Source organism: Gavia stellata, chromosome 3 (assembly GCF_030936135.1).
Source record: "Gavia stellata isolate bGavSte3 chromosome 3, bGavSte3.hap2, whole genome shotgun sequence".
In the NCBI taxonomy this organism is placed as follows: domain Eukaryota; kingdom Metazoa; phylum Chordata; class Aves; order Gaviiformes; family Gaviidae; genus Gavia; species Gavia stellata.
In genome coordinates, this window is record NC_082596.1 from 74,004,567 (window position 1) to 74,016,680 (window position 12,114).

The 12,114-nt window shown below is 39.3% G+C and overlaps 1 protein-coding gene across 3 annotated transcripts in view; it reads right to left on the bottom strand.

The window, feature by feature from the left end:
* The window catches only part of FHOD3 (formin homology 2 domain containing 3), a 412,474-nt gene that overhangs the window by 164,357 nt on the left and 236,003 nt on the right, over window positions 1–12,114 (bottom strand). For all 3 annotated transcript variants that reach the window (XM_059815484.1, XM_059815487.1, XM_059815486.1), the window contains exon 6: window positions 806–900. In XM_059815484.1, the coding sequence (XP_059671467.1) occupies window positions 806–900 (95 nt within the window). The remainder of the gene's footprint in view (window positions 1–805; window positions 901–12,114) is intronic.

Here is a 12,114-nt window from a genome sequence, read left to right on the forward strand (position 1 = left end):
ATACAATTCCACCATTTATGGCAACTTTTGAGTTGTTAACAATAGCTAATATACTTTATTCCAGCTGTTTTGTCATACAGATCTATCTCAAGCAGGTCTACATCGCAAGAGCAGCAGCAGTCCCTGTGAGCCTTAATGAACTTCCTAAAGTTGGAGAGCCAACAGACTGGAGAATGGTGTATTTGTGGCTTTACCTACACTTCCAGTAAAGATGTCCTTAAAAGTGGTTGTGCAGTCCACTGGAGGAGACCAACCCAAGGCATATACTCCAGCCTTCAGCTTTTGCCTCCTTGTATGTAGGGACCAATAAAGAATCCTCTGAAGGCAGGCACCAGACTTTGTCTTCTAGGGCTCTTCAGGCACTAGAAGGAAGTCACTCTGAATTGTCCTCCCCCAGTGCTCAGCAAAGCTGAGCAGTGTAGAGTGGTGAAACTGTAGAAAAGGATTTGCATTCATAGAATGGAAAGGTGGAAAAAACCACCCCAAGAATGCTTTGGGAACTGCAACTGCAACACTAAAAAATCTTCTGCATGGTCAACCACAGTGGCAGCACAGACAGTAACGAGGGCGTCTTTAGTACCTTTGCTTTTTAAAGCAGAGTATGTGCCAACAGCATAAGAAAGTATAAAACCAGTAGAAAAGAAATAACAGCTCAGTGTGCCCTGGTTTCTACACAGAGCGTTAGGTACTCATTTAGAACCTAACATGCTGTCTGTTTATACCCTAAATGCATACATAATACAAATAAAGTGCATTTAAAGAACACCAAAAACACATAAAATGAGAATTTTCAAGAATGTCTTACCTTTGACCCAATAAGTGTGTACAGCCATTGGATGGTTTCATTATGATTTATTACGCCATTCATGCCATCAACATAGAGCATAATCTGGCCCAAAGCTATTGTAAAGAAAAGAGATAAAATGTCATCAGACCTGGTGAATATTTTTTATAATCCTAAGCACTGCTGGAGATTTTCTATAAGCAGGGTTTTCCAGAGACATGGGGAGCTAAACTAATGAAAGAAATATTGGGCAAGATTGTGCTGGATGAAATCCTGGGCAACTGCAGTAACTTTACTGACTTCATCTGGATGATACAAGTGTGAGTTTCATCCACACAGGCATTTGTTCCTTCCTAGAAGATGCCACATTTTATTGCCCCAAACTCTGCAAACAGTATTCCACATACTGCTTACTGTTGCAACAGTTCTATCATCTATAGTGTCTTGCATTTTGTGAGCCAAGACACTTACCATTTGTTTCAGCATTATATAATGTTCGAAATTAGTATATTTGCATTGGTTTCAGTGAATTCCAATAATATGAAATGAAAGCAGAGCAATTAACACCAATAAGGACAGCAAATATTCACCACTGCACAGTGGTCTCTTGCAAATGAGTTTTGCATTTTAGTGAGAAAATTCAACAAAGCATGGTTAACAAAGAAGCATCTTTATTCATTTATTCTAAAGCATTTACAACAACGTTTCAAAACATGCTAATAAAATATTTCATAATAGTAATCCCATAGTTTGCAATCCTGATAATATGAGACTTTATAGAGACAACAGCTATTAAATCTTTTCTGACTGATAAGGACAGACATTTATCGTAAGGATTATGAAAAGTGGATTAGCAAAATTCATCTATCATCTTCAAAAGTTTCCACTGTTAGAGCTTCTGCTTTATAGCAGGAGATCAAAGCACAGTGGGATGAAAAAGAAATCACTGATGTAACACCTTTCAGCACAGCCTGTTGGCATAACAACTCAATTATCTAATGCATAACCTGACAAGCCCCTAGTACACCGCTTTATGGGGGAATAAAAGGAAAAAAGTCCACGGGGTGAGGAAAATTATGATGTTATTAATCTTCCAAACACATTCTGAACGTTTGCTAAGTTTTGCACAGGTTGTGCACAGTGCAGCAATGTTTTCCTCGAGGGCAGATTTTCAAAGACATGACTGTTAGGGAAGCACTTAAGGACCCCTATAGCTAAGAAGCTAAATTTCATTTTTACATCATCTCCTCCTTTTTCCTTTGCTCTAGTTGGTCTACTTACAGTTACAAAACCTGAGGTACTAATTTTAGATACTTATAATCCTTTCTAATCTGTTACATCAAGCTGGAAGCAAAGTCACCCTACACAGTCAAAGAAGATGGAGAAAAAGCGAGCAAGAGGTCTATGGCAAGGCAATAACTCGTATCTTAGGCAGGCTGCGTTGCTGCTGGGATAAGCTCATCTCTCTCTGCTCCTCCTCTCCAGGAAGTAATCATTCACCACCCTCTGAAGATGTGTATCTCAGGTGAATAACATTAGATGGGAGAGACACAGGCCCAAGTGTTAAGGTAAAATGAAAGATGTAAGCCAGTCAATGAAAAAAGATAAGAATTGTACTGACTAAATAAATGGCTGCTTTGTAGCATTTCCTTGCAGGTAGAGGAAAGAGGAGCACACTGCTATTCCAGTTGTAATCAAAGTTCTTAATTCTTGTTTTTACTTCCTTTGAATGCTAGAAAGATTTGGCCCTTGATCAGGACGAGATCCAGTCATGATAAGGTCACCAATCCCCCTTTTTTTTTCCTTGCAAATTCTTTGGTTGGGAGTGAGGGGATTTAATTTGAATTTGAAACAAATGTGAAACAAATTTTATTCTTGGTGCATGCTTTCCAAATTAATATAGAAATCAAAGACAGCAAGAAGTCTGCTTTTAAAGGGAAAACATGCACACAATACAAAATTACTCCACCGCTTATACTTAAGACCAGTTAGACTGGATGCGTAAGTGAGATCTGGGATGCATTACTCTTCAGCCTCTTAGACGTGACTTTTCATAACCACAATAGGTCAAGACAAATTAGTAGACATTAGAAAGAAGCCACAAAAAAGCTGTAGGGATTCCTGACAATTTTCATCCGCTACCACTAATCTTGCCCCCCCAAACCCTCCCACCACCTTTTTTTTGTCATTACCAATGCTATGCCAAGCATATGATACTATCTGTATCTCTCCAGCAACAGAATGGGTCTTTTGGATATAGGTGAACAATTAGTAACATGAAAAAACCACTGCTGCTGCCACTTGAACAAGCAGCCAATAAGTTTCACAGGACAAAGACTTAGAAAAAATGCCATGAAATGGCCAAGACAAAAGACAGGTTTGCTTTGGACTCATGCTGTCCACATAAAAGTCATTACTCCAGTAATTATCTGCCACACGTCAAGTTATCAGCTGCTGACAGACCTTGGCGTGGAGCTTCATATTGGTATTTCCTGTCTTCAGGGTCACAAAAATGAAAGCAAGACACGATAGGCAGGGTTGAGGAGAAATCAGCTTTCATTATGAGGAATAGTAAGTTAGGAAGAATCTGTATGTACTTTGTACAAAGCTGATGCCTTATAAATTCTTAGGAAAAGAAGTCCATGAGAAGAGTTAAAAAAAGGATAATGTTGGGTTTTATACCATGAAGAAGAAAAGGTAACACCTAGCAACCACACAACACAATGGCAAAATGGAAAAGACCACAAAAACACTACTATAGGAGCAGGCTGGTGGGCTGGAGGTTCTCGGGCTCTCCCGGGGCTCCGGTCTGGCTGAGTGGGACACACCAGCTTTGCACTGGAAGGAGACAGACTGGACACAGAGTACGCTGCACCATTTTATATTCTTTGCAGCTTTTCTACCCAACTGAAAGCTTACCTCCCAGCCCACAATCGTAGTCTACTGAAATGGCTGCAGCTACAGTGCAAACTCCATGAGCCCACCACCCCGCATGTGCGTGTCTGCATGCACACGTACCCACCAACAACACGCAGGTCCTCGCCAAGGAAGGGCACGCTAATTTGCAAGGCAATCTGAGGCTGTTCAGAAGGCCAATCTAGTCCAAAATCATTTGTGTTTGTACATGCCTTCAACTGAACTCCTTCTTTTTTTTCCACCGAAAAATGAGGAGGCTATTTAATCCATTTAATCCCATCTCTCAGCTAACTGGAATTCTTTTTGGAAGTATATCAACAACCTACTTGCGTTAGGAAAGCTTGCTATTGTGCAACAGGGGGCTTGGAGAGGAGGGTTTAAATATGGAGCAGACTTAATTTGGAATTTCTTTGTTCCCACTACCCTTGTCAAACCCTTAATCTTACGTGAAAGTAGTGTGTGACTTTACCCATAGCTATTTTCAAGTGCAAAATTGCTGGATTTCTTAGGAACGGCTTAGGCTAGAAAAGGACAGACCAGCTCGAAACTTCATAGATTTCTGTGAAATAAGAGGTTTAAGAAAGCCTCTAAAAACTTGCCAGTATTGGCATTGATACTCTCCTGGGATCTTTCCTATATAAAGTTAACAGAACTAAAGGGCAAAAACTCTAGCATAAAACATCATCATGACGAACATCACTTTAAGTAAAAGTCTGTTTTTCTCACCTGGAGTGTCAAAAGTTTCAAAGCTGTTCCCTGCCCACACACCTGCTTCTCTAATCTGCCCTATCTGCTTCATATTTTACCACAAGACTAACTTCCAGAAAACAGCAGCACTGAATGAGCAGAAACGCTATTTTCCTATGGTTTCCTGTGAGTCAAAACCCCATTCATCACATCAAGAGTTATGGCAGGGATACATCTTATGATTGCATTTGTTTCCATCAGAATAAACAAACATACAGGGTGAAGCAGGCCAAAGCCAGACCCTGTCACTGCAGGCTTCAGCTTCCAAGGAAGCTTCTGGCCCAAGTCCATCAGGCAGTCCATACCAGCAGCCGTGGTGCACGCGACACGCTGCATATAACAATGGGCAAGCGTGAATGACAGAACTGTGATGAAAGTAACGGGGAAGAACCAGCTGCTAAAAGTCATCTTCCTCATTGACAGTTAAAATCTTATCATGTGAGAAATTAAGGGTCTGTGTGCTTGCCTTCATTCCACTGGGAAACAGATTACTAGCTTATGTACGCTATCCTGGACTCTGAAAAGGCATACTCCATCAAAGTAAACATCCCAATCAAGAAGAAAATTTCACTATCTGCCTAGCGAGGGATCCCAGGAGGGAGATAATACAGTTCTCTATTATTCTATCATGAAGCACAAGATGACTAGATGAAGGAAAGGAAAAAAACCCTACCTCAAAATTTCTCTCTCTGTATTTCCTCCTTGGAGAGAGGCAAGAGCTCAGCTGTGAAGTGAGGTTGCCCTGAACACAAAATCTCAGCTCAGATCAGCCCTGACATGCTGGATGTCGTAAGCTTCTACTTTTGCTTGTCGCATATTCCCACAGCGGATGCTTGCACATGCACCCTCGGGGAAGAGCTTACCATCTCCATAATATCCATGGATATTGGACAGTGTTTTCCCTGATGAGAAATCATTACTAAATACAACTATCGTACCATCCAGCTACTTGAAAATTAACAAAATCGCAGCAGAGCTCCTTTCTTCTAAGAGGTAACATCAGATAAAAGAGATGACCTGGCCTCTCCACTGCTTCTGAAAATGATCTTACAAAGCAGCACTGTGCCAAACCTTATGACTCACGCTCATTACACAGGGCTAGAACCAGCTAAGATTTTTTAGGATTTTTCTTTTTTTCCCTGCTGTTCCTATTGGTATGGTTGCTCTTAGCTTCAATGCAAAATCTGCTGTTTATACATCTACTCCTATTTCTTTACACTTGTCAAAGATTTCTGTAATGTCATCTAGGAAGCTAAAACCGATCTTATTCCTGGCCACAAATGCATGAATATTTTATTTCTTATCAAAGCTTCTTTAAATCCCAACTCTTTGCTTAATCCTTCTTTTAATCCCCTGTTCATTTGTTCTTTCCATCATTACACACATCATGGCTGACACATGCTAAGAAATTAATTTTCAGAACTCCCATATTAACCATGTACTGAACTTGTATTAACTATATTAACCAAGAACTGAACTTTCTCACAAAAAAGCACATCACAGAATTAAAGTTATAAGCTGAAACTGCAAAGACAGTAAATATACTGTATTGCTAAAGTAAATCTGAAGTTTTTATGTTAGCTGACACTATTTAAAGTCTAGCTTTTAGTCTTACGCAGTATTTTAGTAGCTCAAAAGTATATGGAAACATCTGCATGCTAGTTTCAGACCTAAAATACTATTCAAAGTTATGATTTATGCAGAAGGGTTTATAAATTAAACTTAATCTTCCTTTTTTTTTTCCCCATCTACTTTAATGGCAAAATATACAAAGACATAATAAAATTAATCTGTTTTTAATACTGAAAATGAGTGACAAAAGTGACAACCAGAATTTTTCCCTGGATTACAGGCTCAAGGGAAGCTGCCATCCAGAGGTCACCCGTGGGCAAAGCCAAACAAAACAGGAGGGCTGGACACGCCACTCTCTGTGCAATCAATATGGCTGTAACTTGCCCTTAGAAGCACATCTCATTTAAAAATCAAGGTCAAGCTCATCAGGAAACAAAAATCCTTTCTTTACTTGGTGGCTAAAAACGTGCCTTTGCCATTAATTTAATTCTAAAGACACAGTACAAGTGTATTTTGACACTTATTATTTCAATTAGTCCGTTAAAACTCCGTGCTTAACACTGTTCTTAAATGGCACAGCCTAGCAATAGTTTCCACCATCCACAAAAGCCCACAGGAAATACTGGAGGGGATTTATAACTCTGCCATTCCTGGCACAATGGAGAGACTTTTAGATCTGTGTTATTATTATTATTCCGTTCTACCTAATTGTCCATCTTTAACAATAACCTTGGTTTTGGTGAACCCCAGGGGCCGCTAGCAAAGTAATGCTCTTTCATTGCTGATTGCTACATGAAAACAGGCTGCCAACCCTGGAGCAGAGCTTAAATTGACCAAGAGTCTGGGAAAACATGTCAAAGTTTTAAAGCCTCGATGACATTTACAGTCATTTGTGCTGCAGGTACTCAGAAGTGATCCACAAAGAACACAGACAAACATTTTTGGTCCTCGGAGACTGATTGTTGATAACACCTCGGCAATAATGCAGGCGTAGGGACCACAGAGCGTTTACAAGCCTAATTATTCACTTTGAAAGCAGGCTGTGACAGTGGTTTGGAGGGGGGTGGGTAGTGGGTCCTCTCCCCTTAATCTTTTTCAGGGAAAGGTACCTGCGTGGTCAGTGCCTCCATAACTCCATGTTCTGAGGCTCCTTAACCTCATACACACACACAATCTCCTCTCCCTAAAGCCTACTTCCCAATGGTTCTCAGTGTCCCCAAGGTTCAAGTGAAGAGAAATGCAGCCCTTCCCCAAGGGATGGCCAACACAGGGCAAGTCCAGGACCACAGAAAGCTCTTACAGACAAATTTTCTCCTCTTCATGTTCCCACCACCCCCCTTTTCCTCTGACATTTCTCCCTTTAAAAAACAGAATGCAGCAAGGTCAAAGGACATAAGGCAGCTTTAATCAGCTCAAATGTTTCAGCAAAAGCTGGTCTTTTATACATACCACACAACACCTGTGGCAGTGCACAAGCCCCACCAAAGCCAAAGGAGCATCTCAGAATTGCACCTCTGCCAACATTTCTTTTGTGATATTTCTTACAATTTACCTGATTGCAAAGAAAGAACAGGCTCTCACTTGATTCTGTCAGCAGTTAACCTGCTGAATGCCTTTTTCTATGAACTGAAATCTAGATTATGTATATGCATTATAAAAGCTTTGCATGATTAGTCATAATTGTTTTAATCATTATTTTATGTTGCAGCCCTCACAGTTTAAATGCACTATATTCCAGCATGCTTTACAAGATTAGTAACACTTACCAATGTACAATAAGCTGGGTAAAGCTTATATAGCAAAAGGTAAAAACATTTCCTCATTAAAAAGAAATATGTAATTAAAATTCCTTAAAAATAAACGAGCAAGCCTACTCCAGCATTAGACCACTATTTTGCAAGCTGACTACAAGCATGAAAGTATGGAAAAAAAGGAAAGAAAGAAAAAGAAGAAAGAAAGAATTAAGGAAGAAAGGAAGAAAAAAGAAAAAAAAGGTTAACTAGATGACCATTCATCCTCAGTGCTTCACAAAGCAAAACGCCTGTGGAAAAAGAGAATGCGCAGTAGCCCCAAATTAAGATGACGTGTTATAATGTATGCATGTATAGAACTGAATTAAGGCAGCTGCTTCTTAACTGAATCAATATAGGCTGTAAATTGAATAACTTTCTTCCAATGTGTATATGAAGTTACATATTTTTCTTAAGAATTTAGATTTCTAGAGTTTTAAAGGATTTTCTGAGGAGACTTCCACATCGACCTGCAGAACTTCATTTCTCAAGGAGCAGGACGTGATGGTGAGATTGCCAGACAGATTTTCTTGTGAGACGAGGTATTTTGCAAAAGCATCATGCCAGTGCAGGACACTAGCCATGGAAATACTAAAGAATTGACTCCAATGGGCTTACACCAAACTCCCAGCTGTGACTTCGTGCACTGAGTACTGATGCTACAGCAAAAGAGAAGTGGTTTGGTTTTAGGGCAGAAATTAAGACGTTTTTAAGGATTAGGTGTCTCTTCTCAACTCCAATAAAATAGTTCACACATATATTTCAGAGAATACTTATCTTTAAATGCATTTTAAACTTTTTATAATGAATTTATCATGCTTAGGCATCCAAGCGCTTTACAACAGCAGTAAAATTGAATCAGAGGATCACAGGTTGGATGGCATCTCTGGAGACTGCCTAGTCCAACCCCCGGCTCAAACCAGGGAAATGCAGAGTAGGTTGTTTAGGACTCTGTCCAGTTGGGTGTTGAATATATGTCCAGGGGTGGAAACTGCACAACCTGTCTGGGCAACCTGTGCCAGTGCTCAGTCACCTTCACAGTTTTTTTTGGGTTGGTTTTTAAGTTTGAATCAATTTTCCTATATTTCAGCCAGTGCCCATGTCTTGCCTCTTGTCCTTTCATTATGCACCACTGGTCTGGCTCTGTCTTCTTTACTCTCTACAATCATATATTTAGTCCCTCACATAATATTTAAATTGAATTAAACTGAATTTAAATTGAAGATTAAGCCATAGTCAAGAAACAATAACTACACTAAACTAGAAGCCAGAAAATTTACCTTAAATTTAGGATTAAACCAGGGAAACTTAGCAAGACTCCAAGTTAAGAAGTGATACCTTAGCCCTTCTCTTCGGGAGCCGATTGTGTAATTCAGTCTGGCAATGTGCTAGATGTGATGGATTTCAAGGCCTTTCCCTCTCCATTAATCATCATGAACGTAAGCCTTCTGTCTGTGTAAACAATACTAATCCCGACTTTGAAGGTAAAAAGAGGGAAACACAAACCAACCTTTGCAGAATGGAAAAGATAATTTCTGCAGCTCCCTTTCTTGACCTCCTCAGACACCTATTTACCCTGCACAAAGAAAGGTCCCACAGGTGCTAGCTGTCTTTTATCAATCATTATCAATTACATACAGCACATCAGTTTGGAATTCCAGCATCTCTTTTATATGCCAAAAAGCTAAGCCTTGAGAATGAACTCAGCATTCAGACTGGGGAACATTTTAGAGTCACATATGAGTTCGGAAGAAAATGCAATTGAGATCCAGTCTTGGCAAAAACAGCTTATTTTGATTGTCAGACTCTGTGTGCCTTTGCACCTGGGGCAGAGAAAATTCTGAGGGAATACATGAAACATTTTTTTTTTTCTATTATATGCCAATAAGGTCTTCGTTGACTGCAGTCAGGCATTTTTACAGTGATTATGAAAAAAAGCACACTGTCCTAGGGTTCCTGCCCTATGTGGAAAGTGAAGAGAATCAAGCGGTAACACAGCTGTGTTGTTTAAAAAATGGACTAACACTAGAGCACAAAAAGGACATGCGTTAGGGTAAAAGTGTTCACATACCGAGCATTTTTAGTCATCAACAGTATTTCTTGTTAGTACAACAGTAAACCTTCCAGGATGAAACCTGTCGGTTTTGAAGTTAAGAAATTATAGATTCTCACTGACTGCTTTCCTCCCCCGCCCCTTGCAAAAAAAGTCACATTTCCCAAGATTTACATTTTCCCTAAGCAAAAAGGAAGATTCTCGGGAAGCAAAAAGAAGAAACACAAGAATTCCCAGCATTATTGTATAACAAGAGGAATAAAAGAAAAAAAGACATTCCTGTGCCAGTTGAAACTTCAAACATTGCTCTACCCCATCAACTTCAGCACAGTCTTTGCAAAGCACAAGCATTGATCAATGATCTTTTACTGTCATGTAGTAACATGTTCCTGCTATCATGAATGCTAATATTTCCCAAGATTGCAGTTCCTTGTTTTTTAAGCTCAGCTTCATTCTCCAAGGCGCTACGCTGGGCAGGTAAACATGGGCCCAGCTTAGCATCCTGAAATAACAGCATTGCAATTGGTAAAGCAGCTAAATAGACTTAAACTAGACTTTTGCAGGGAGGCTTACAGAGAGTCAAAATTATTTCAGTGGGCATGTAAAGTTACTTCTGCTACTCAAAACCCAAAAGCCAGTCTCCAAAATTAATATATTGTGGCATATTCTCAATACACATGGACTTCTAAAAATAACACACACTATATTCTTGAAGAACAGAATACAAAAAAAAGAATGATGAATGATAGTCAATGAAAATAGTAATCCTACCATCAGTGTTTCACACCACTTCCCACAGAGGGTTTTGCAGGAAACAAAGTGTGCTGCCAAAAGTGACACTTCAGTAGCCTTCCAATTTTCAGTAAAAGTCAAACACTGTTTATTCTAGCTGGTAGCATAAGGTGTGCTTGGGGAATACCATGAAAGAGCTAGACTGAGAACAAAAAATACAAGTAAATTTCTCTAGCTATATTCTTTCTATATTAAGCTGGTTTTTAATTCCCACATAGTTTCTTCACCTGACAATGTATTCCAAACGCTGTTCCCTCTTCTCCCAAAACAAGAGACCGTGTATGAAAAACTCTCACAATAGAAGAAGAAACATTATTTTAAGAAGCACTACAAGACACCTCAAGTAGGTATCACTTCTAACATTTCTCAATACTTGTTGCTGAAGTGACAACAATCTACAGGATTTTAAACAAGCCTGAAAGTTCCTATGAAGGGACACATTGGCTTTCTTCATCTCAACAGACAGAATGCAAGAAGTGAACAGACAGCACAGAAGTATTAAGATCATTTTGGGGACACTTGAGTAGTGTTTGAAATGTTAGTGGAAAAAAGGTAAAGAAACTTGCTTTTTAAATTTTTTTTCAATATAAACTTAAGACTTCTTCAATGCTTTTGTCATCTTGAAACCAACTGATTTAAAGGTCACTGTAGGGGAGCACAGAAAGTTCCATTTTTCCTGTCTGCCTATATTTCAAACCAATCAAAATCATTGATTTCCTCCCCTGCTCAAGAAGGACTGACTCAAGAGCAGCAATCAGTAGGATAAATAAGAATTCACTATGCTTTAAGTTCAGCAACTGAATTAAAACAGTTCTTAAGTGGGAGAAGAAAGCATGTCTGTTTAAAGCAAAGACAAGACTGGAAGTCCCACAGTGTCCCAGCCCCCTCACCATAGTGTGCTGGCTACAAAGGATGCAAATCAAAAAGCCTGAAAATAAAAGCTGATTGAATTGAAATCTCTGTCTTTGTCTATTGAGGGATGCATCCCAACATCAAGTGATTTTAAGAAAAAATGCATCTGTCACTTTTTATTCATTGAGCCGCCTTAAAATAGCGAGTATATCCTTCTAATTTTCTTCATCGCAGTAACACCATGACGGCTGCCGAAACTGAATTCCTGATATACTTTTCAGATATTTATTGCTCTTCAGCATGCTCAGCCCGTCTCTAACATTTCGGATAGACTCCACCCTGCAGTAATGTGTGTGCCATTAAAGAATTCACTTTCATCTCCTGAATTTATGCTTGTTAGGGCAAATTAATGAAAGACTCTATTCTTTAAGTACTGGCTAAACAAAGCCAAAGTCAGCACTAGAAAGCAAACTGATACAACACTTCATTAAATGTGCTTTTTATTCTTTTTGCTTCAAGTATGTCTGCTGCTATGTGAAATTTAAGGTTATACAGTCTCCTTTCACATCTCAACAGTAAAGAATGTGCTCAAGTCACAAGTTCATATC